The sequence below is a fragment of the Lobosporangium transversale genome (genome assembly GCF_002105155.1).
Source record: "Lobosporangium transversale strain NRRL 3116 chromosome Unknown BCR41scaffold_36, whole genome shotgun sequence".
Lineage (NCBI taxonomy): Eukaryota > Fungi > Mortierellomycota > Mortierellomycetes > Mortierellales > Mortierellaceae > Lobosporangium > Lobosporangium transversale.
Genome location: NW_019029014.1, coordinates 333,970 through 358,910, shown reverse-complemented (window position 1 = coordinate 358,910; position 24,941 = coordinate 333,970). Strand labels below are relative to the sequence as shown.

At 40.6% G+C, this 24,941-nt stretch overlaps 7 protein-coding genes and 1 non-coding gene across 8 annotated transcripts; 4 read left to right on the top strand and 4 right to left on the bottom strand.

Moving 5' to 3' along the window:
• Window positions 1–393: 393 nt before the first annotated feature.
• BCR41DRAFT_143863 (WD40-repeat-containing domain protein) lies at window positions 394–4,524 on the top strand. Its single transcript, XM_022019553.1, has 11 exons — window positions 394–744; window positions 1,013–1,116; window positions 1,205–1,278; window positions 1,505–1,682; window positions 1,811–2,528; window positions 2,624–2,750; window positions 2,858–2,984; window positions 3,084–3,203; window positions 3,292–3,461; window positions 3,589–3,954; window positions 4,062–4,524. Exons 1-11 carry the CDS (start codon window positions 601–603, stop codon window positions 4,439–4,441), a joined length of 2,508 nt encoding a protein of 835 aa, XP_021878617.1. The 5' UTR covers window positions 394–600; the 3' UTR covers window positions 4,442–4,524.
• Window positions 4,525–4,684: 160 nt separating this feature from the next.
• BCR41DRAFT_381732 (beta-lactamase-like protein) lies at window positions 4,685–6,221 on the top strand. The gene is made up of 3 exons (XM_022027322.1): window positions 4,685–4,970; window positions 5,071–6,017; window positions 6,132–6,221. The coding sequence occupies exons 1-3, from the start codon at window positions 4,877–4,879 to the stop codon at window positions 6,150–6,152; spliced, it is 1,062 nt and encodes a 353-aa protein (XP_021878616.1). The 5' UTR covers window positions 4,685–4,876; the 3' UTR covers window positions 6,153–6,221.
• A 2,443-nt stretch (window positions 6,222–8,664) lies between these two features.
• BCR41DRAFT_373133 (hypothetical protein) lies at window positions 8,665–9,587 on the bottom strand (the record flags this gene model as incomplete). The annotated part of the gene is made up of 3 exons (XM_022026742.1): window positions 8,665–9,078; window positions 9,337–9,411; window positions 9,489–9,587. 3 exons carry the CDS (start codon window positions 9,585–9,587, stop codon window positions 8,665–8,667), a joined length of 588 nt encoding a protein of 195 aa, XP_021878615.1.
• Window positions 9,588–11,301: 1,714 nt separating this feature from the next.
• Window positions 11,302–13,908, bottom strand: BCR41DRAFT_373132 (hypothetical protein; the record flags this gene model as incomplete). The annotated part of the gene is made up of 6 exons (XM_022026741.1): window positions 11,302–12,056; window positions 12,205–12,346; window positions 12,651–12,756; window positions 12,798–13,377; window positions 13,548–13,772; window positions 13,866–13,908. The coding sequence occupies 6 exons, from the start codon at window positions 13,906–13,908 to the stop codon at window positions 11,302–11,304; spliced, it is 1,851 nt and encodes a 616-aa protein (XP_021878614.1).
• A 415-nt stretch (window positions 13,909–14,323) lies between these two features.
• BCR41DRAFT_378563 (kinase-like domain-containing protein) lies at window positions 14,324–15,905 on the top strand (the record flags this gene model as incomplete). The annotated part of the gene is made up of 5 exons (XM_022027167.1): window positions 14,324–14,450; window positions 14,548–14,771; window positions 14,876–15,103; window positions 15,232–15,544; window positions 15,637–15,905. 5 exons carry the CDS (start codon window positions 14,324–14,326, stop codon window positions 15,903–15,905), a joined length of 1,161 nt encoding a protein of 386 aa, XP_021878613.1.
• A 1,365-nt stretch (window positions 15,906–17,270) lies between these two features.
• Window positions 17,271–18,568, top strand: BCR41DRAFT_359102 (putative glycine cleavage system H protein, mitochondrial precursor). The gene is made up of 4 exons (XM_022025173.1): window positions 17,271–17,525; window positions 17,948–18,088; window positions 18,205–18,336; window positions 18,420–18,568. Exons 1-4 carry the CDS (start codon window positions 17,423–17,425, stop codon window positions 18,512–18,514), a joined length of 471 nt encoding a protein of 156 aa, XP_021878612.1. The 5' UTR covers window positions 17,271–17,422; the 3' UTR covers window positions 18,515–18,568.
• Window positions 18,569–18,698: 130 nt separating this feature from the next.
• BCR41DRAFT_339712 (exocyst complex component Sec10-domain-containing protein) lies at window positions 18,699–22,790 on the bottom strand (the record flags this gene model as incomplete). Its single annotated transcript, XM_022022172.1, has 9 exons — window positions 21,821–22,790; window positions 21,567–21,665; window positions 21,355–21,467; window positions 20,768–21,224; window positions 20,041–20,639; window positions 19,847–19,924; window positions 19,408–19,756; window positions 19,163–19,275; window positions 18,699–19,020 (listed from the first exon to the last, which is right to left on the bottom strand). Exons 1-9 carry the CDS (start codon window positions 22,553–22,555, stop codon window positions 18,699–18,701), a joined length of 2,865 nt encoding a protein of 954 aa, XP_021878611.1. The 5' UTR covers window positions 22,556–22,790.
• Window positions 22,791–24,275: 1,485 nt separating this feature from the next.
• On the bottom strand, window positions 24,276–24,348 carry BCR41DRAFT_t118. The gene has a single exon. It is a non-coding gene; the product is annotated as a tRNA-Gln (tRNA).
• Window positions 24,349–24,941: the final 593 nt, after the last annotated feature.

Sequence of the window (24,941 nt, the reverse complement as noted above, 5' to 3'; positions counted from 1 at the left end):
TTTCATTTTTTTCCCCTTCCTGCGCTTCATTGAATTGTAAATACCTCTCTGGATCAACATTAATTCTTCATTTGGTCAACGTTCTGTCAAGCATTGTCAAACACTCGTCTACTGTAGACGTAGCGTCATAGAGTGGCGTAAGTGATAGCCGTTGGTGTTGTTCAAGTTCGTTATAGAAAAGAAGTTGAACAATGAAAGTCTGGAACAGAGGGCATTGACTGTTTGTGATTCCTGTGAATGACAGGATTAGTCACTTTTGAACACAGGCACTGACTCATGCGAGGCCTTGGACATCATTCAATCTCGTTCATTTCTCATTACCGATACTCTCTGTGTAATAGGTTCTCTTTTTCTTGCTCATCCGTCAAGATTTCAGGTAGTGCTTGTTGCAAACAAGGAGCTGAATTAGTTGTTACTGCGGCTCTATATAGATTCAGAATCTCACATTTTTTTCCATTCTTTATGCCCTAAATCTCTTTGACGTAAAATGTCAATTGCAGTAGTAGCAGTGACTAATAACGAAACGAAAGGAAATTGACAGCGACGTCTTTATTCCTACACATCAGGAAAAGCATAGCCATAGAAGAATAGGCTCCAGCCATGCATCAGTTCCAATCGTTTGCTCCGCAAGCGCCGACTGTAGCCGAGTATGCGTTTCCGAGCGTACTGCAGTACCTACAGTCAGAATGGCGTCGTTTTGAGCGTGACAGAAATGAATGGGATATTGAGAAAGCAGAGATGAAGGTAAAATGGACACTGTTTTGGGATTCATAGATAAACAACAATACGATCTACTACAACACTACTTCTCGGATTTTTTTTATTTTTACAATGCGTTTTTTATCCCTCTAAAATTATCATGGCCTTGAATAACAACTCGATTGGCTAGTTTTCTGCAAGATATATGGGATAGCTGTATCTCTCATGACACTGAATGCTAATGCGGATACATTCCCTGTCATTTTCTCCTGACTGCATCCCTCAACTGCGCAATCCTTCAATGACACTATAGGCCCGAATTGCATTCCTTGAAGGTGAAAAACGTGGTGTTGATAATACAAAGGTGGATCTTATGAAGCGTGTCAAGATGTTGGAGTACGCCCTCCGACAAGAGAGGTAAGCAGCAGTTTTTTGTTTTTAAGCTTCTACGAGCTCAAATAATTTTTCATAAACCCTGTCTAACCAATCTTTGGTCTGACTGTAGGAGCAAGTATATAGAACTGAGTAACGCCGCTGGTGTAGTTAAAGGAACAGCAAACACTGTCCTTGATGTGCCGCGTAAGTTAAACGACAACAGCTGTCTGTTTATTAGTGGATTGTTAATGTTGCAAAACCTCTGGACGTCGCAATTTAGGCTCAAGGCTCATAATGTCTTTTTTATTTGCTGACAAAAGGCCTACAACTTTGTGCCTTCGATCGATCAATTGATTTGCTAAATGTAACCATTTGAATATATTACTAGTAGAGACTAACCAAGCCAATAACAACTACTCCAATTCTGAAGCTCTCAACAGTCATGTCAACAATAATAGCAATAATAGCAACAACATTAATGGCAGCAATACCAAGACGCAGAATAGAGTGTCAACCTACAGTGTATCTGGTGTTAATATGACCCAAGTGAGTCCCACCTCAGCCCCGGATCCAGTTGGAAGAGCCAAGAGCAGAGAGTTTTTGAGGATGTAAGCTTAAAAATCTTTTCTTAGTATCATGAACACGAATAACAAATAGCAAGCGGTGGAGTTATTGATCTTTTCTTTTCTTTCTTTTTTTTTTTTTTTAAAAAAAAAAAAAAAAAAAAAAAAAAAAGTTGCCTTCAGGAAATAAGTTACTTGACTTCATCGGTGCCTCAATCTATTGCCATGGGGATGCCTTCAGCTCTTGCTCAGCCTCCAGCTCTTGCTCAGAACCGACTCGTGCGCCATGAATTGGAGAAGCGAGCTAGTGCTGTGGGCTATAATGGTATGCGAGGTGGAGGAGGCAAAAACAGACACAGTGACTTTTTCCCTACAACTTCAAACTCTTTAATCCATGTTGCTGCTGGAACAGCAAGCACCGTAGTTCCTCCGCCGTTACCCAGGTCCAACTCTGTCCCCATTAATACACTTCAGTCATTTTCCAAGGCTAAACCTGCGATAGAAAGCCCTCCTCTCTATCCCGACTCCACAAATATCGCAGGGTCATTGGATGATGATAACAGCAACCAAACCACTTTGAGGCAGCAACAGTTTCCATCTCACCAAAACTCAGAAAACATAACCAGTTTGACATCAACAACGAAAGACAGTATGCTTGTAGCCAGTAATAAGCCAAGAAAGACCAGCGATACTACTATCAATGCGGCAGATGAGAACGAGAGACATCCGACTGGACTGGAGGCATTCCAGTGTGATGAAGCTGTCACTGTCATGCACGCTCCTCTTTCGAGCGAACAATGGCGTGCAGACTTGCAGAAAGCCGGCAATCAGTTGAATCAGAGTATCAACGAGAAAAAAAAATCTGAAAAGTCTGAAAATGTTGACCAATTGGTGAGTTAGAGCTCGTTTACTCACTTTTCTAACTTGAAATTACAAATGTTGGCTGTCAGATAATTTCTCTGAAGCTAATGCCTATTTTTTTTTAGAGTAAGGATATACAAGACAAATATAATATCACCTCCGAACAATTGAGCAGAATGGTGAAGGGATGGGAATGGGACAAGTCAACACAAGAGGAAGTAGCTGTGAAGAACGGACCATACAAGAAAAAAAGTAAGGGAGGACGTTTATTTTATTTTTCTACTATTTGTAGTCATAGAAGCCATTTGCATTCGCGATAACTTATCCATTGCATATGAATTGTGTCACTGGTTTTCTAGTCCAAGATGAACTAGCATCTCTAAATGTTTCGGAAGCAGAGAGTTTAGGAAATGGTGGTGCCACCAAGTCAGCAAGTAACGTGCTTGATGAGCCCATTCTTTGGAGACCAAAAATTACTCTGCGCAGGCAAGTTTAATTCTGACTCTATGAAAAACGCGGTCGTATTCTTTAAAGTTCTTTAATTAATTATTTTATACATAATTTTATCTCACTGTGTATTTTCAGGCATTTGGATGTAGTGCGCTCGATTGCGTTCCATCCCAAAGATAAGGCCCTACTATCAGGTTCTGAAGACGGCACCATGAAGTATTGGAATCTTGAATCGGCTCTCAAAGAGTCAAAGAGGTAATCTTACGTTAGTATGGCTGAAGATGTAGTTGAACGGCTTGATTATTAAGCTTTTTGATCGTTATTTCATACAATGTTTCTTTAGGCCTTTAAATGGTGAAGTAGAAGCTGTTCATACCTATCGTGGACATATAAAACCCATCACTGCCGTCGCTATCTCAGCAGATCAGAACAAGTGCTTCTCTGCCAGTATGGACTCGACTGTGCGATCATGGAGGCTGGTATCTATGGACAAAAATACCTATGCACGCCAAGGTGAGCTTAAATCCACAATCTCTTCATTTGTGTACATGTGGTTTATTATTACTAGTTCCATTACCATCATTACTCTATTACCATGATTTTAAAAAGTATTTTATTAAATATTGGTCCATTTAATTAGATCCTACATTGACTATGTCATCATTCATTGGACATACGGATACAGTTTGGGACATCAAACTTTTTCCACTATCAATCTCATCGTCACAGCTACTTGCCTCTATCTCTGCTGATGGCACACTTAAGGTCTGGGATACAGAGACGAAAGGATCTCCATTACGATCATCATGGGGTTACAATGGTTTGGAATCATCAGATCCAACGACTTACACATCTGGTCTGACAAAGTTACCGACCCCCACAGGTCTCGATTTCTGCCCCACAGATTTGACTAAGATGGTGGTGAGCTACTCGAATGCGGTGGTTAAATTGTTTGATATTGAAAGCGGCAAAACTATTTTGGCTCTCAAGAGTGATGAATCCTATGGTACTGAATTATAAGGAGAAAAAGTGCTTGTTCGTTATAGGTGGGCCAACCATTACATGCTGTACTGATTTTTTTTTTTTTTTTTTTTTTTTTTGGGATTTCCAAAGATGGTACAACAGCGACACAGATCAACAAGCTTGTGTGCCATCCGACTATGCCAGTTGTGATCTCGGGACACGAAGACCGATATATTCGATTTTTTGACATCAACTCGGGCTCGTGCTCGTTTTCGATGCTATCGCATTTGGATGCGGTCTCTTCACTCGACATTGATCCCTCTGGATTAGTGCTATGTTCTGGTGGACATGATGGATCTGTGCGATTGTGGGATATCGCATCATCGGGTCGTTCTTGTCTCCAAGAGTTTACAGGCCACCGAAGGAAGAGTGATGAGGGAGTAACGAGCGTCAAGTATCATACAACTGTGCCTGGCTTATTGGCCACTGGAGGTGCCGATTCTATTGTCAAGGTGTATACCAAGAGTTAATCGAATAATGCGAGGTTTTGAATTCTCAGACGTATTAGAAGATCTGTTTGTATTTTTTATTTTATTTTTTTTGCTGTATCATAGTCTATTTTCCCCTTTATCATTTCCATGGTGTAAAGCCATAAATCTTCAGAAAAAAGGAAAAAAAAAAAAAAAAAAAAAAAGATGAATTTGATTACTGCGCTCGGCAAACATTCTCCCCTGTTCTGTGGCAATGCTGTCACTGACGTCTCGGTTGGCGAGATAAAGAGCCATCGGAGCCGATTCCATAAATTTATTTGTCTGGTAGAAGTTCGATTTAGCCCCGGCTTGGTCAGCGAACGAACGTGCGTTACGCAAAGCCGCTCGCGGCCCAATTGATTGTAAATGTTTTTTTAATGTGTCCCCTCTCCATTTCTCATTCACAATTGTAATACACAAAAGAAAGTCAAAGAAATGGAGACCCTCGAGAAACTTCCCAACATTGCACGTCTCTCAGAAAGAGTGATTCGAGTCCTAGGACTAAATCCTGGCAAATTCACATTGCAGGGTAAACAGCAGTTCCTGGCAAGCTGGAAAAAGAAAAAAAAAAAAAAAAAAAAAAAAAACCTCAGAACACTCCAGTTTGACTTTTATAACTTTTTTTTTAGGAACGAACACGTACTTGATTGGGAAAGGTCCACGCAAAGTCCTCCTTGATACAGGTGAGGGCGTCTCGGAGTACATCCCTCTATTGCAAAGCGCTCTTAAGAAAGACCTTGGTGACGCTACCATATCCAAAGTTATCTGTTCACATTGGCACCATGACCATGTGGGTGGTATTCCTGAGGTGATGAAGTTCTTGGCTTCACGTAATATCCAACTCAATGATTTAACAGCCGAAGAGGGAGCAACCTTACCGATCGTGTACAAATTCCCAGATCCAGAGCATGATGATCCCGAAACACAGTTTGAAGGCCTTCAGGACCAACAAGAGTTTAAAGTGGATGACCAGACAACGTTGGTAACTTTACATACACCAGGCCATACGTCGGATCACTGCAGTTTCTGGTTGAAAGAGGAGAACACGCTGTTTACAGCGGATTGTGTTTTGGGTCAAGGTTCGGCTGTGTTTGAGGATTTGAGCAAGTATATGAAATCACTGGAGAAGCAATTGACTCTCGGACAAGCAAGTGGAGAGGGCCAGCAACAGGAACCAGCCTTTAAGATCTATCCTGGACATGGACCGGTGGTTGAAGATGGTCCGGCCAAGATTCGAGAGTATATTAATCATCGTCTTGAACGGGAAAGGGATATTTTGAAGGTGTTGTCGAATCCTATTCCGAAGAGTGATGGTGATAATGACTATACCAGTACTGATGCTAATGCTGATACAACAACTACAACGACGTCTTTGGAGGTAGCAGGTATTGGTAAGACTGCATTGCAGATTGTTTCGGTTATCTATAAGGTATATCCGGTCTATCTACATGCAGCAGCGGAACACCAGGTTCTACTGCACCTCAAGAAACTAGAGCAGGATGGTAAGGTTCGAAGGGCAGGAGGGCTCGATACTACTATAGAATTATCGGATGTTGTCTGGGAGCCAGTTCAGCAGGTACAGGCTAGCCTGTAAAAAAAAAAAAAAAAAAAAAAAAAAAAGCCTGAATACTTGGAATGAAATTGAATCCATCGACACTGATAGCTAAAGAGGTTACTTTTCAACTAATAGAAATGTCAGTTTAGAATATGAAAAACCCCATGACTTGGAAGCATGAACAGAGTTACATTATCAACGTACTGAAGAATTAAAATCTCTAGGGTAGGCAATAAAGCAAAAAAAAAAAAAAAAAAGAGAGAAAGAGAGAGAGCAGCGGTGGATGAAAGAATGAAACGACGGAAAAGGAGACAGAATAAATGACATCAAGACTTGATCTAATTTGCAATGTTGTGTATAATTTGCTTGCCTAAAATGAATGGACATACCTCGCCAACCACACCGTTTATGATGAGCCTGTAGATGCAGCGGACAAAAAATAAAGAATTTGCTCTTTTAGACCGATTGCAAGTCTCGACAGCATTATAACTGGATGGAGATGAGCAGGAAAGGGATTGAAAGCGTTAGAATAGCAACAACCGGCTGCTGCGTCTATAGATGATTGTACAATTTACAGGTTCAGAGAAATGCGCTAGATTCTCTAACCTTCCCCCCTGAACATGGGACACGTGCTTTACGAAAGCAAAATGATCCACGTTGGATATGGATGATCGGAAACAGAAATGGGAAATATAAAAAATGTGTGTAAGCGTTGTTATGATAAATGAATGAGCAATTGGGTGTGTGTGCGCCCATGCCCCCATTATTGATCATGATGCAATTAACCTTGTTTTCTAGTTCAATGCTCTTAAAAAAAATAAAAAAAAATAAAAATAAAAAAAAAGGATTGTTTTAACTAAGAGGACCGAACAACAGTTCTTTTCTTCTACGCCTAGCCTGTTTATGTTTTTTCATTGTTGCTGTTACCTTCAATCTCAAAACAAAAAGGGGGTGAATCTCCCTTTCTTTATCTCTAACATCTGTTTATTGAAATCATCAAGCGGTCGATCAGGCCTATTTTGTACTTGTCTGCTGATCAACAGAAGATGTTTGTGTGTGTATGTGTAAGCAAGTGTCAATATTCATTAGCAATAGCAACATCAGCATAAAGATTGGGAACAGAAGGAAAGGAGATCCGTTATGAGATCAATTGGTTAATTCCAGCTCATGAATAACAAACACAAAATGACCATGTGCTATGACCGATGCAATTGTATTCTTTCTAAAAAGAATAATAAAAAAATAAAATAAATAAATAAAAAGAAAGAAAGAAAAAGTCCGAGTAGCTGTCCGTCGGCTCTTGTAGATTGACAATGGTAAAAAATAAAGTGCACTTGTCGATGAAATTGATAGATGCTGTGGTTTTCTTTGTGGTGGATGTGGATGTGTGTCTAAATGAAACGCATTCCATAGTTTGTCATACTTTGACTCCAAAATCAAGACTAAAGCTCAGGCACTACCGTTATTAATGTTAAGAAAACGCGTGTGCGTTATTTTTTTTTTTTTTTTTTTTTTTTTGCTTTTGGTTGAAGGCTTCCCTGATACTCCCAGTAGGGCTCCATTGCGCCCCGTTCCCTTCTCTTTCTTTCTCCCTTGGGTTCATGTTTTTTTTTTTTTTTTTTTTTTTTGATTGCATGCAGCGGGAGGAGTCATCAGTGCATTGCATTGCATTGCGAAAGCTTTTTTATTTATCCCATCAACGAGTCATATTGGTAACCTTTTTTCCATCTATTATTTATTTATTTTATTTTGCTTAAAGAATATGGCGATGCCTTATGGTGGCGGTAGTAGGAAGATGACGGTATTTAATTCTAGTTCTCTGTTGATATATTTGGGCGCACTTTTTTTTTTTTTTTTTTTTTTTGCTCAAAAGTAATTAACAATTGAATGTCGTTCAAAAGTAGAGATATAAACCACTGGGTAGAAAAACAAAATAAAATAAACGCGCTCTCAATACGCGCAGCGTTTGGCTACAACTGAACCCAATGGGGAAATCAGACATTAACCGATTGAAGTAAGCGAGATTTACTTGCTATGCAACTTTGTAACAAATGCCTTGCAACAATGCTTTGCAACAATGCTTTACTTTTTATCTCCTTTTTTTTTTTTTTTTTTTTTTGGCTTTCCTTAATCATTTGGGTATAACCTTTTTTTTTTTGTTAGGCCCACATTTTGGCTCATTCATTTTTTTTTTTCGTCCCACTTTCCCGCCATTTTTCTTTGTCCCTTTCCCGTTCAGTGGACAGGCTTATTCTCTCGAATAAACGACTGAATGGATTACTGCACATGTTGGAACAAACAAAGTTATTCATCAATTCCCTACGGCACTCCTCATAAAACCTCTTCTTTCCTTCTTCTTGCTCCTTTTCCTTTGACAAAGAAGGGCTGTTCTCCTCCTCCATTCCTCCATTCCTCCATTCCATCCATTCTCTTCATTCTCATTTCCTTATTCTCACTTACCTTCTCTTCCTCTCCTCTCTTCCTCTTCCTCTCTTCCTCTTCCTCTCTCCCTCTTCCTCTCTCGCTCTTTTTTTTTTTTTTTTTTTTTTTTTTCCTTTTTCTATATCTCTTTCTCATACCCCTTCGTTCTTCACTTCCTTTCAAGCCTCGTCGGCTCTTTCTCTTTCTCTCTCTCTTTTTTATTTTATTTTAATATCTTTCTTATTTTTCATAAAAATAAAAAAAAAATAAAAAAAGTTGGCTCGTCAATCAATGGAGTATGAGTATCAACATCAGCCCTTCCAGGCGACAGTGACCTCCTTCGCAACGGGAGAACTGACTTCGGCTCCTGATTCGTACTCGAACAAAAGATCGTCCTTACATCCATCTTCCTCTTCCTCTTCCGCACCCTTTTATCAACACCAACATCAGATTGACCCGTATCATCAACAACCACAACAGCTGCATATAGCATCTCAACCAATCTTCTTACAACAAGAACGACAATACCATGTTGAATCATATCAGGCTCACCACCGTCGTCACAGCCAATACCACTCCCATCCCCAGCAACAACAACAGCAACAACAATTAGGGAATATTGACCAGTATCAAGAAGATATAGACATGGAGTTGGACAGATCTATGACTCCAATTCTGGACAGCTCAAATCACCCCTCTCCTTCTAAACAACAACCTCTACCACTTCGTAAAACCTCAAATGCTTCGTACTCGTCTCCACCGATTATGTCTGCACCCTCCTTTGGGCCTGTAAAGCCGGTCTCTACATCCCAATCCCCTTTACCATTCTATGCTCAAATCCCCTCGACCGGACAAACACCAACTCTTTTACACGAACAGGTTCAGGGACAAGAAGTAGCTGCCTATGGATTCAATCCACCAACAAGTATGGAAGAGACTGCACAGCAGTTTTCGTTCCAAGAATACTCTGTATCCAAACCGCAGCAGCAACAGCCTAACCAAAATTATTTTCAGCATTACAACACTGCCCCGAACAGTCGGCACGGGTCATTCAGTTATCAGCAGCAGTACTATCAGGATCTTCCAGATGTGATGGGAAATGCTCTGAATAATGTTCCCGACCTGACGGCAACAACTCCCCGAACACGACCCAAGAGTCTGGCTGCACATGATTTTGGAGCGGACTTGGGAATAACGGGAGGAGGAGCAGGGCAGGTCTATAACCGTAAGTAACTTGACAATTTGATCCATTTGATTTTTTTTTTAATTTTCTTATTTTACTCTAAACTTTCTTGGTCATTCTTTCCCTTTGCTGGTAAAAATGACATACGATCAGCCACTCAATCATACAATCAGAATTGGGATTACTGTCGATTACTTAATTCTTATTATTGTTACTCAATGGTCTTGTATGTCCGTCTGCACGATCCCACAAGCCCCAAAAAACACGTTTTTTTTCAGTTCTATATTATTCATTTGGTGTTTGGCTACATGTGTTGTAAGAGGAAAAAAAAAAAAAAAAAAAAAAAAAAATAAGCACAGCAAGGACGCACGAAAAAAAAAAAAAAAAAAAAAAAAAAAAAAGTGCGAGAGAAACAAAGCGAAACAGTGAACAAACTAGCCTTATTCATCCAAACAACATGGGACATTTTTCTACCGCGCATGCTTTTTGATTAGCAAAAAAAAAACGGCCGGTGCGTTTTTTTATTTTATTTATTTTATTTTATTCACAGAGTCCACTGGACCATGAGCTTTTTTCCCAGATTGGTTTATCATGGAGTGGTGCAGGAAGATGGTTTGATTCATACCAGATGTCGGGAAGATCATACATGAATCAAACAAAGAAAAAGAAAAACATATGCGGGTCGGGTAGAAGTTTGTTTTTTTAAAAAAAAAAATTACAAGAGGCCACTGGGAGATAAAAGAGACAAGGGAAATTGCAGGGCTAAAGATAATACCTGTAATTGGTTGTATAATTGGGAAGAATGCAGGGCAGGACTTGGTTGTTACATATATATTGGTTACGTTTTTATCAGTACAAGGGATCTTTTAATGATATGAATGGTGAAAACTGTGTAAAAATCGGGAAAGGGAGACATGAATTGAAAAAAAAAAAAAAAAAAAAAAAAAAAAGACAAGAGGCGGTAATAGTTTTAAAGGCAAAGGGAGAGAGTTTGTACGACAGGGATATTTTTCTTTTGCATGGGATGGAATGGACGCTCAAAAGAGGAAACAAGTGTAATGAAGACAGTGGCGGTGCTGTAATAAACACAACGATGCGCAATCTCGATTATGGGTCAATAACATCAATAACCTTTTTGTTTTGGATCCACATTAATGCAATATCTACACTCGGTCCTCTTTTTTGCACTCAAGACCTAATCATAATTCACACACACTATCCATCAAACACATTCATACACACATTCTCCCACCTCAATCCATGTATTTCATTGTCACTTTATCCCACTCTCCCCATCCATAACACTCTGGACGATTGCTCCAGCTATTGTTGACGATATTTTTGATCAGTCTTCACTGAAGCTCCTCTCAATCCTCAGCAAAGTGCTTGACTTAAGCATACTGCGTTGTTTAGATCAGATGGATATTCAAATACATTTGGATAGTATGAGAGAGAAGAGCTCTCACTATTATTTTTAAAACAAGATTCATTCAGTCTTTCATTTTTTCCTTTGTTACCTCCTCTTTTTTTTTTTTTTTTTTTTTTTTTTATTTTACCAACTACAAGAGCCTTTGATTAACAAACGCACCGATATCACTCTCTTCGACCCTGCTTCTTGCTTCTTCCGCTTCCTTTTCTTAGAAATCATCATCAACAACGGTAATCAGCAACAACCTTTCTTGTCTGCAAAGCCGAGATCCACTACTCTTCCACAGGTGCCAGATTCTTGGGAGCAACATCAAGCACAACTTCTTCTTCAGCAACAGAATCAACAGATCCACAAAAAACAGCTACAATCCCGTCAGAGCTTCCACGAATTACATCTCCATCAACAACAACAGCTGCAACATCAACAACATCATCAGCAACAGAGACGCCAGACATATTCGCATGAGCAGTACCCAACCCATCTTCAGGAGACGTTCCAGCAACATCAACTAGGCTTTTTGCACCAAAATCAACAACAACATCAGTCCCATACTGCCACATACATGGATATTGCACAATACAGGACACCTGTCTCTTCTCATCACAGTGGACAGAACTTGGGGTAAGGAAAGATGTAATAGATTTATTTTTATTATATACACTAAGGCATATCTGCTTTGTTAAGGCTATGGAAACATTTTGCTCTGAGCACTGGGCATTGAGCACTGTTCGCTGCTCTTCAAGATGCTTAATACATGCTCCTCTGCTCATGTGGGCGCAACAAAAAAAAAAAAATGTTAATGATGGATTGGACAAATTGACCAACCCAGAACTCCCACCGATGTCCCTTTTTTTTCCCCTCTTGTGTGACAGACAGGAATCTCTGTCCTCCTTGCGGAAAATGAAGCTGTCTCTTCTAATGAAGGTCATGCTGATAGTGATGGGTTGAGGTGGATAGTGTAAGGCTGCAGCTGCAAGTTCGCACGCGGTGCACACGCGGCCACTTCCTAACGAGCCTTTCTCCCCTCCTTAATGTCAGTGGCAAGACATAAAAAATCATCTCAACTTGACATCAAACATGCAAAAGATATTAATTATCTTCCTTTATCCTTTTCTCTCTTCTCCCTTTTTTTTTTATTCGCCTTCGGAACATATCCTGAAATAGATCGAATATACCCATGTCACCAAACCCATCTATGACTCCTCCCACCACATCTATCTCGAACGGCTCGCCATTGACAACTGAACGAAGCAGCTCAGGACTTCCAGCACAGAAGACCATCCATACCCTACCTTCGTCTCCTCCAGTCTCCAGCCACTACCGTAAAAAGTCGTTCAACTCGGGTCCTATACCTCACACAATATCTAAAGATCATATGTCCATGTCATCGCCTTACGGATCACCATCCAAAGTCAGCTCAAACCGTGATCCCTACAAACGCTTGGAATCTTTCAGCACAGTACAACCACGAACTATGACGGATCACATCAGTGGCTCAACAGACTTAAACAACCTACTAGCTAGTAATGATATCCATCTCCACTCACACGACCATCCGATGCGATCGCATGAAGCACTGGATATAGATGAGCAAGCCTTGGGAATTAATGAGCAGGAATACCTCACTCAGCTCAAGCCACGAGACCGCAGTAACCGTGAAAAACATAAGCGAGAAAGTTTTTACGCCGCCCTCCAAAACACTGACGGAAATAGTAATACTAATTTCTCTAATTACCAAGACGAGCCAAGGAGATCAACTAAAAATCACTCTAGGACAGCATCGCCACACAATGCCAATATCAAAGGTATATCTCCAAGAGCAAGGTCTAGAGATAGTATTCCAACAACACCAACTGCGGCTGGCACTCGATCCTCTCCTACTCCACACTCCGGATCACGGACACCGGCTTCAAATAGTACCAGCCAAATGGCCCACTCTAGCTTTGTACGAAACGCTGACATACAGTACTCCTCATCATCTTCTACACCCAGCAACCAATCGGGCGAGTTCCAATCTTGGATAGGAGAGCCTGTACCTGTTCCTGTAGCGGATATCACGAAGCACTTGAGCGGGCTCGAGTTTAAGGAGCAGATGAATGGTAATCTTGTGGTACCGCCTATAATACAGCCAGAAATCTCAACACCAAGCGTCCATGTACGACATCCATCTTCTGGTAACATGATTGGCCCCCACCGTCGAAGCATTGTGTTCGACGGGAACCCTTCCAATCGTTTAAACGGATCGGTATATAGTGGCACTACTGTAGGAACTAAAGATCGGAATTCTATAATTACCACCATGTCTACAAGTGGTTCCAGTCGTAAACGTGGAAAGGCAAGTTTTTTGACTTTTTTTTTTTTTTTTTTTTTGTTTTTGTTTTAAACGAATCAAAACTAAACATCCTACTAATTTCTCCTACTTAGACTCTCTCGGCTATGGATCCACCAAAAGCAAAGCCGATGTCAGCCATTCTTCCACCGATGTACATGACGGGCACATCTAGAACTACGATCGCACCTTCTCCTATCGCCTCAAAGGTAGCAGGATCAAAGATCCCTAGTCCATCTGGTGGGCGCAAGGGAACAGTCCCTCCGACAGCTTCATTACCTAGCTCGCACTTGAATGTACCATCGGCAGCAAACATGGACGTCAAAACTATCAGAGGCGGTGGTGGCGTTGTTGACACGGATTCACCTAGAATCAGTGAATCGGCCCTTTCTAGCATCCCCAGTTCAACGGAACCTACTTCAACAGCGACGAATGGTAACAGTACTCACAAGGTGAAGCCTAATAGGAGCTTATCAAGTGGTGTTCTTATTGGATTAAATCACAGACGATCAACGGCTACTGAGCATAATGGCGAGCCTGTTCCTGGCATGATCTACATGGATTCAATGACGCCTAAGCAATCAAAACCTTCGTCAACGTCAGCGTCTACGCGGGCAGCTACCAACTCAGGCGTTGCTTTAAACAATGCTCCTTTAATGTATGCATCGGATCACTCAAAGAAGACATCTAATAGCGGACTGCGGACACCGACAGCAGTGAAAGACCTGAAGTCATCGCCATCCTCAAGGAGCCATGGCAACAAGGGCTCGGCTATAACTTCGAACCCCATCCACATTTACGGCTCGAATCAACCCATGCCATTATATGGTCAAGGGCAGCCACAGCTCATTCCTAAAAGTCCCAGTAGCCATTCACTTGTGGAACCAATTCCGCCAATGAGCACAATAGCACCTGAATCTGCAGTCAGTCCCTTCCCGCCTCTATCGCCCTATGCAGCACTCAAAATGTATGGCTCTTATCTTAGTCCTTATGAAAGAGCTGAGATTGGCGAGTATTCACAAGTGTATTATGTTGGCCAGAATTGTCGACATAAGAGAGCGGCGAGTATGGAAGCCAGCAATAGCAACTTTGGTAACTTTTCTATTACTTATTGATATACTACAGAACCGAGGCTTGGGAATTCTTTGGTCAAAATTGTTGACAAATTTTATTATTATCATTTTCTTAGGGTTTGATGATGAACGCGGCGACTATCTGATTATAAACCATGATCATCTTATGTTCCGTTACGAGATTCTGGATATGCTAGGCAAAGGATCGTTTGGACAAGTGGCCAAGTGCTACGACCATAAGACCGGCGCGTATGTGGCCATCAAGATCATCAGAAATAAGAAGCGGTTCCATTGTCAAGCACTGGTTGAAGTGAAAATCCTGGACAGCCTGACTAAATGGGTACAGTCCTTTTCTTTATCCTATGAAAGTATATAAATTTGGTGCACACAAGCAGCTTACGTTTTTTTTTGTTTTTTATTTTTGTTTTTGATGATACAATTTAGGATCCGGAGGATAAGCATCACTTGATTCGTATGACGGATAACTTTTATTTCAGGAATCACTTGTGTATTGCAACTGAGTTGCTATCGATCAATCTGTACGAGTTTATAAAAACCAACTCGTTCCAGGGTTTTAGTCTTGGCCTTATTAGAAGATTTTGCACACAGTTGCTTGACTCTCTTGAACTGTTGGGCAGACACAATGTCATTCATTGTGATCTAAAGCCAGAGGTATATAAAAAAAAAAAAAAAAAAAAAAAAAAAAAGCACAATGAGCACTGTTGCAGTAGCAAAGAGCTTGGATTAATTTTGTGAGTATTTACTAACTATGTTTTATGATATATATTGTTTGAATATAGAATGTATTGCTGAAGCATCCTACGAAATCAAGTATCAAAGTGATTGACTTTGGAAGCAGCTGTCTTGAAAATGAAAAGGTTTATACCTATATTCAATCTCGGTTCTATCGATCTCCAGAAGTAATCTTGGGAATGTCATACAACAAGGCAATTGATATGTGGTCGCTGGGCTGTATCCTTGCTGAGCTGTACACAGGATGTCCACTGTTTCCTGGTGAGAACGAGCAGGAGCAACTGGCCTGTATCATGGAGATCCAAGGAGTACCTGAGCGATACTTGATCGAACAAAGCACTCGACGCAAAGTGTTTTTCGGTAAGGATGATAGCTCATGGAATAAAAAAAAATAAAAAAAAAAAAAAAAAGACCAAGAGTTCTAATCTTTTTGTCCTATTATTTTTTCCTAGACTCGCATGGCAACCCTAAACTTGTGATCAATTCCAAAGGCAAGAAGCGACGTCCGAGGTCCAAGACCCTTGGTCAAGTACTAAAGTGCACAGACGTGTTGTTCCTCGACTTCATATCCAGATGCCTTATCTGGGACCCAATGCTGCGAATGAAACCTCATGAGGGTTTGCAACATGAGTGGATCACCGGTGGCAAGGCTCCAGCGAAAACGTCTTCTACCGCTCTGCCAGGCAGTGAAGCTGTCTCGCGAAGGAAGAGCTCTGTGTAAGTACACCATCAATGCGTGATTATTATGGATATACATTCCCACTCAAGCAATCCGTGATCTGATCTGACCTCAATTCAAAAATATATGTGTATATAGCCACTCCAATCACTCTCGAAAATCCAGGATCAGCGAACTAGACAATAGCAGTCAATCCTCACTGAAGTCATCTGGCAGGACTCCGACTAATCACATGCAAGGCAATAGTGGCGGTGGCGGCAACAGCAATGGTCTTGCAAATGGAGCATATTCATTCTATACAGGAGCCATTCCAAATTTTAATGGTGGCAATGGTAGTCATACCAGCAACATTGCCAAGATTTATGGCGGTCAAAACTTGCATCATCAACAACAACAACAACAACAACTGCTACTGTTGCAGCAGCAACAGCAGCAGCAGCAATTCCAACAGCAGCAATTCCAACAGCAGCAACATCATCCATATGCAAGCATCTATGGATCATCTATAGGATCCATAAACTCTTCTGTTTCATCCCTCTCAACGCTTTCGACATCTGGCTCGAGAAGACCGACTATGGGAACAGACATCAGTCAGTCATCTTACCAGCACGGATCGAGATCAAACGCGACAAACATGTATATGCTGGGCGCGACTGCTAATGGAGGCCAAATGTAAAAGTTCAAAGTTATAAAGTAAATTTAGCAAGATTCATATTTAGTTTACAGAGCTTTTCATTTTTTTTCCTTTTCTTTTCTTTTTCTTTTTTTTTTTTTTTTTTTTTTTTTTTTATTTCTTTCTTTTTTTCTTTTTTTTATCTCTTTTTTTTCTTTTTTTTTTTTCTTTCTTTTCTCTTTTTGGTTGTTCCTTCGGGTCACTTAGGGCCTATGATGATATAGAGCATACATATATTACATATAAAGGAAGTTACAGACTGAGAATCTGAGAATATGACCGTTTGTGGATTTATAGCAAATTAAGGAAGAAAAATGGTTGTAAATGTTACATGTCCAGCATTTCCAGTTACCCACATACATGTAATGATATAAAATTATACGATTGGTTACTTCGATCCTTACCCCAAGTCTCTGCACGGGACTCTCCGCTCCGAAGTCCTATGAAGAGAGAGCAGTTGGATGTTTGGCGGGGGAAATATGTTTGGGCGGGACTGCAGGCACAACGCCACATAAGAATATATACTAGAGATATATATCCGTATACATGAATGTTGCGGTGGCAAATGGCAAATGTGTAAATTTCTTAATGGGATGCACGGGGATGGGTGGGACGGCATAAATGTTCCCCAAGGTCCGAATAGGGAATGGATTGCCAGTCACTACTTGTTAATTTCATTCCACCGTGTCAAGTTTAAAAAAAAAAAAAAAAAAAAACCTTGATTTCTAGGATACATCAAAGCTTTTTTTCGTTCGTTTCCGTATCCTTTTTTTGTCTTGCTGCTTCTTTTTATTTTCCCTTTTTCTCTTTCTTTTCCCTTTTCCTCTCTTCCTCCACTCTCCACTCCCATTTCTTCTTTATCCTCTTTAACTCCCCTATCTTCAACATGTCTCTTGCCACATTTTCTACTAGACTTTTCCCTACCATGCGCTCGCAGGCCATGGCGCGCTTCGCCACCCCTTCTTCTTCTTTTGCCCGTTTCTATGGCAGTACGTAAATGTTTGCTTACCACTCTTGCCACTCTTGTTGTTATTAAAATACAGACATGGCTTTTCTTTTTTTTTTTTTGCGCCACGTGAATCGTTCAGGAAGATGTCAGGAATAAGCAATGAACTTTGACAAAAAAAAAAAAAAAAAAAAAAAAAAAGACGCGAATGAAGAACCAAGAAAATGGTTTGAGAGTTGTGCTCATTTTTATTATTATTATTATTATTATTATTATTACTATTACTATTATTATTACTCTTATATTGTTGTTATTATTATCATTATCATTATTATTATTCCCAGGAGCTAAAACTACAATATAGCGACTTGACTACGAGCCTTTTTTTTTTGCAGACAAAACCTCCAACGATGAAGTCAGACTAAGTGTTTTATATATATATATATATATACATATTCATCATAGCCAAGAAGTATACTGAGGAGCATGAATGGATTGATATTGATAACGGCATTGCTACGATCGGTATTACGGATCATGCCCAAGGCTCTCTTGGAGAGATTGTCTATGTCCAGTCTGCTGATCTCAAGGATGTCGAAAAAGGCGGTAAGCTTTTTTTTTAAAAAAATCTTGGCTGTCAAGATTACACATGTATATGCTGTTTATACTTGTTATTCGTCACCAATGTTGACTCCTTTTTTCCCTTGCTTTCAAAAATGAAGACACGATTGGCTCTGTCGAATCTGTCAAGGCTGCCTCGGATATCTACGCCCCCGTTTCTGGAAAGGTCATTGAAGTCAACGAGGATGTCGCGGCGAATCCTTCGCTGTTGAACGACAATCCTGAAGGAGAAGGTAAAGTTTTTACTCTTCGATCATATTCTGGATCAAATTTTATATATGTATACTTACTTTTTTTATTTTTCCTAAAATTATAGGCTGGCTCTGCAAGATCCAGCTTTCATCCGATGCTGATGTCTCGAATCTTCTCTCTGAGGAGGCTTACAAGAAGCTTGTTGAGGCCCAGCACTAAATAGAATGATCTGTCGGGCCCTTTTTTTTTTTTTTATTTCTCTCATTCAAAAATCCCCACATCATCATCTCTGTTATAGTTTTTCTTCATAGCTTCATATACTCATAAACAAAACAAAAAAAAGTCTTCCATACTTGCGCTAAATGTCGCAATGCTATTATCTTCTATTTTATTAAGTTTATTATTACATGATAGCACACTCTAGTCGATCGCGTTCTACGATCCGTTGAATACTCTTCCAATCCGAGCGCATCTCTGCAAATTCAAAAACATCCTCGACGCGCAGGATCCCGCCAAAGCGTTGCATGTCGTGGATCAGTTGTTTAAGATCGGATGGCGATTGGATAATAAAAAGATTCCCCAGTTCTTTTAATGCCAAAAAGTTGGGCGTCAACATTGGCTGCTTTAGTGTCACAATAAAATTGTAATAGTGGTTCAGATCGCAGATCAGCACGAATCCACCTTGGGACGACACGATATTGGAGCGCAAGTGCTTTGTTAGACAACTAGTAGAATTATTTGTTTTAAACGCGTGCATAAATAAACAACATTAATGTTGATAAATGAAACTTGATTAGTAACGTCTTAAGGAATCACCATCAACGCCTTATTGTACTAAGCAACATCAATAGTAAAAGACAAGCTTACTTGAATAAACGTAATCCAAGTTCTTGAAAGAAAACGTCCAGGGTATGTTTGTCCGTACAGCCGATCAACATTTTTGTATGTGTCGTTAGACATGTTACTGCTTCCCGACAAGCCTAAGTTTAAATAACATAATGTCAAGTTGTTAATTGAATGTTATCAGCCAACTCGTCTGGAAGAACTCTGTTCTCAGTTTCGAATATCTTTTTTTTTTTTTTTTTTTTTGATTATCCTAAATATAGTCTTACCTGAGTTGGCTGTAGCTCAATCTCCATGCTCTCGTCAGGATTATAGTCTGTTGGAAGCTGCATAGTGGTCAGAATATACTCCACCTGGCCAATCAACACCTCGATACTCTTATCCAGCCCTGCAGCCACACCATCATCGATCAACCTTTCAAATGCCTTCTTCTCCTTATTAGCATCATTCAGGAAATCCATCTTATCAATATGCTTGCACATCTCCTCTGCATAATACACTTGTACCATTTGAAGAATCAGATCTGCAACATGTACTAGCTCAAAAAAATCCATCAATGGTGTTACACCGCCACCATGTGTTGTCGTTGGTTTGTAGCGGCCTAACTGTTGGATAGCCCTATTCCGAATGACGAATATATTAAACTTTACACATCAGCATGAGATACTCAATAACATTTCAGTAGTTTACATACCATTTAGTACTTACGCTGTGAATCCGGGATCGATATGCTGTTGGCCCAAAGACCTCAGTAATGCAATAAATACTGATTCTATTGTTTTTTGTCTATAAGCCAATTGAATATATTCATGAGTGAGTTTAGATTAAACCTTGGACAGCTCATGGATAAAAAACCTAGCAGCCATCCGTGTAGAGATACAGAGAGCTTTAAGATGACTTACACACGGCCACCAAGGACGCCACCCAGTCCCGCAAAAGCAGACAGTCGCTGAAGCGCATCTTTGTCCAAGTGAATCAAGTGCAGAGCCAGCTCAACACTCAGTAATGAATTCATTTCTTCTTGGATTTCCTGTGCTGTCACAATCTGCTCTACTCCTCCTGAAGTACTCCTGACGCTATCCGCATCGCTCCCCAGTGATATAGATTTTTGGTCAGGCACGAATGTGGATGAAGAGAGAGTAGGAATATCTGGGGTCGATGTAGATGTAGGCGGTACGACTGTGGAGCCAGAGTTACTAGAACCACTGAGTGAGGAGATTGATCGAATCGAAAACCGATTGTTGCCCTTTGTGGGGGCTGTAGAAGAGTTGGAGGGAGAGGCATTGGAGGGAGATGAAGGGTGGAGTTGAGGTGTTGAAGGAGCTGAGCCGGCGGTGGGTGTCGGCGAAGAGGTAGCTGAGGCGACACCTGCGACAATCGAAGATGAGATCTTGTAAGGAAGTGTCAAAACATTCCTAAATCCTTTCAAGAAGTTCCTTTTAAACACTTCACGATTTCTGGGATTCATTCGCTTTGTGTCGTTTTTTTTGTTGTCCTCACGCTAGATTAGATTTTGATATTAATCCCAGTCCCACAGAAGGAACATTAATAACAGGCCAAGTTAGCTCAGGGATGATGGGAGAGAAAAATTCTAATAGAGATCACCGAATTACTAAACGCTATTATTACCTGTCGATCGTGTTTGTCGATCTGGTCTTTACATGACTTTTGAACCCAATCTAGCTCCATCTTCAGGTACTGTTCCAACCATGGTCCAAAAATCCTTGCCAAAAGTTTCTCAAGTCGGTACGATGATACATGAATAGGTTCCATGCGGACTATTGTGTTCTCAAGATGTTCCAGATACCGGTAAGCAGTAGGGACAGATTTCAGATATAAAAGTTTGTCCCGCATGCTACACATGTCAAATAACTGTGAACAATAATCTGATATCACGTCTTCAAAGACACGCTCCGTGAAATTAAAAAGTACATCTGCCTCCTCTGGGAAGACATCGTTGATAATAACAGCTTGCTTTTTAAACTCCATTTCCGTAAATTCCATAAACAGCTTCATTGGTGTAAATTCTGGAAAAGGTGTGCTCTCCCGTAGAACAAGCGGCTGCATCAGCCATAATTCGTATTGTCTATAAAGGAAAGAAAAAATAGCTTTTAAATATCCGAGCTCCACTAAAGAAGCCCTGAATATTCATTCACTCTCAAGGATGCAGTCAACGTTGTTTTGGTTCTCAAGATGACAATAATACAAAGACTTACTTGAGATTTTCGCTTGGTTCGTAATTATTGTCGAAAAAAATCCCATTCTTTTGGATGAATATCTGAATACAAGCCTGAGCATCATTAAGATCTAAGAGCACACCTGCGAATTTCTAGAGAGAGATCACAGGTCAAGGGGTGAGATTTCTCAAGTGGAGCATCCACTAGTAGCCAAAGGAGTAGACAAGTAATCATTTTCATCAAGTACGTACAGCCATCTCTGGGATATCCCGCGAATCGTACGCCAACTCAAATAGATGTAAGCATCGATTTTCAAAATATTCGCACGTTCCATGCAGGTTCTCGTTGATCTATTCAGTTCAATCCACAATTTAAATCTTTACATAATAAGCTAACAGAAACCGTATGTTTTTATGGCATTTCTAGTCCAGAAGCTGATAAAAAAGTGCTGTGTGGAGAGAATTATTTACAATGCACAAATTAAATGTAAAAGCGATATCATTACCTGATCTGAATCTTCGGCCAGGTAGGCCTTTGAAAAAGCTAGGAGTCTAGCCAACATTCTAGCGACATCCAACACCGACTTGCCAAATTCTTGAATTACTTTGCTGTCCTTATTTGCTTGGCGGAAATCGATGTAATATGGCCAAAGTTCGCAGTAGATCTGCCGAAACTGTTCTCTTGCTCCATGATATACTCTACGGCCTTCGATCATTGAATATGGATCGCCTGGCAGTCCTGGGATCTGAATACGAGGCTTCGTTATCGTAGGGGTTGGCAACTCAGCACTGGATCGGAAGCCATCTTCAGACAGATTAGACAGACTGACCCTGTTATTATTGATAGTATTACTTTTGGTTGAGCTAATAACCTCCTTTGTGTTGGCAGATATCCGTTTTCGAGCAACATCCGAAATACTAGATCCATGGACAGGGAAGCTTGGCAAGGAACCGTTGGGCTCATCAAGAAGACTAGTACCGTTGGGGTCGTTTTTTTTGGACGCTCGCTTTCCTGATCCAAAGCCAAAACCTATCGCTAGTAGTTTAGATTCCCAGAGCTCATCACTGTAAACGATGACTTTGAGACGACGACATGCCTGTGCAACCGCAGGAAGCGATGAAACGGGTAAATATTTAATGCATTTGAGCAGTAAGTCTGGAGGGAGGATTGGGATGGATGTGGTGACCAGGTCATCGGATGTCCCTTCCTCAAAGTCATTGACATCAAAGACGAGCTCCATAGCCCTGTTGCGCTGATGTGATGCTCGCGCTCGTGCTCACTCGGTTTTTATATCTTTTTGATGCTATTGCTTTTTGTTGCTAGTGTTACTTCCACTGCCAAATAGTGAATGTGTTCGAGGATAAACAATGCAGTAGATTGTTAAGGTGAGAGAATGCGAAAATAAAAAAATAAAAAAGACGATGATGAATGAAAGACAACACACGCGGGAAGCATATAATAAAATGGAAAATCTGGTAAAGATGGTAGGACAAGAAAGTTCAGAACACCAAAAAGCGCGATCGTCGCTCACGCTCCGGTGACAATATTTAAATTTTAAAAATTCAAGCTTTTCGCATGATGCATTCGAATAAAAATACCCCCAAGATGATCTCCATTCTTACGTGCGCTTCATACTTGGTTGGGTATACTAAATTAGCCCACGACTCCACAGTGTATCGTTGCATGGCTCCATAGATATTTGCTTATGCTGTTGATGTGAAGGGGCGTCAGGAGAAGAAGATCTTACTGAAGGATCTATGCGTCTGAACTTCTAGATTTTGAACATCGATCCATAAATTTAGTATATACTTGGAGACTTGCATCCCCAATCTTCCCTCACATGCGTCTCTCCAGGGTATAAACGAAATAAACAAATGGAGCTATTATAGTTTTACTGGTGTATCTGTCTTTTATGCGTCGCGTCTTTTGTAGCCACATCTTCATAGGAAACCCCTGCAGAAACCCGCTATGGGTTCACAAAACTTTCAGTCAAAGGTCTTCTACCAAGGTTAAACAGTCAAATACAAACAGAGATCATTAATAGTGCGAAAGCTCGTCCAACTAAAAAATAGGATGAAGCTATTTGCACGGGCCGTCTGAAGCCGCTAGCAGGCACCGAAGCGCAACTTATTTAAATCGGTTTTACGCTTTCTGACGAATGCCTTTTTGTAGTCATGCGACGAACGCAAAAAGGCCTAGTATGTGACCAATCTAGACAACCATTTCAAATTTAGTTTTCCAAAAACTTGATAAAAACAGTAGAACGCAATATAGACATACTCAAAGCCTATTGAGCCTTTTCAATTTTGAAACCAGTCGTGGTAATGTCCCAGTTACAAAGCAAGAAATAAAGGGTTCCTTTAGGGAAACTCGGCTAGGTCGCGAAAGATAGCAATTAACGGTTATTCTAAACTCATTTTCTCAAGAAGCACTGCATAAAGTATTGAAAAATGGGATAGATAACAAGCTCCATTTGTTGCTCACTCCAACAGGAGCCATTCATGCTTAAAGCTAACTTTGTCACAATTTATGATGCAGTTTTGATTAGCGCTCAACGGACTGTTACATCTAGCGCCCTCTTTTGTGCATTAGATAGCAGCACGCAGTAAGCACCTGGTGCTCGAAGGAAGAAACAACAGTTTATAGTATGCCGTTCATTGAGATCTTTACTCAGGACAACCCCGTGTTGATGAGAAACACAGAAGCTCTTGTTGAACTTGTTAACATCCAACAAAAAAAGCTCGCCGCTGTAGGTCAATGTACCTTTTTGAACGTGAAATCCAGCTACAATCTAGTGACAGTAACGGTTAGAGACGCATCAACGTGTTTATGCGATCCTAATGCTTCCTGTCTATTGACGTTTTTTTTTAGAGATAACCCCCATGCAAACAAAAATTTTATTCGAAGTGCATACGAACCCCTGCAAACAACTTTCCAAAAAATAAAGGCGCCAAAAACGAAGACCGTGCCGAGGGTCGAACTCGGGTTACAGGATTCAAAGTCCTGGGTACTGGACCACTATACTACACAGTCTCTCTCACCAATGACACTTGATTGGCCAGGTTCCTGGCCGGCGCTGATGAGCACTAGATTATATTATCTAACTACTGCATCTATCACGTGAATTATCATATTTAATGTGGCTTAGTGTAATGGAACTGCACTTAATTCTTTGGGTTTTGGGGCGCCAGAAGTGTTGTTATTATTGTTATTACTTTTTTTTCCATTTAGGTATTCCATGGCCTAAGCGTAGAGACAAAAAGAACATTCTTCAGAGACTAGACGAAGAGGAAGAGAGAGATTTAAGGGAGCTCCAACAGCTAAATGAGACTGAAAACAATGAGAGAGCAGATGAACTACTCACAGAAGACAATATGTTGGAGGAGCAGCCCACTGAGGATGATGAGGATGATGAAGTTGGATATATAAGTTACCTCAGTGACGTGGAAGAAGACCCCAGAGAGCCACTTGATCCCCTAAGTGTAGAACAGCGGGAGGAAAGAGAAAGAAGAGCACAGTGTTACATACAAGAGGGTATGCAGGAGTATGAAGGATACACTGAGTCTGATCGCGAACTCCAAAAAGAATACTTGCGAGAAAATTTTGAAAAAAGAGAGCGTTTGAGA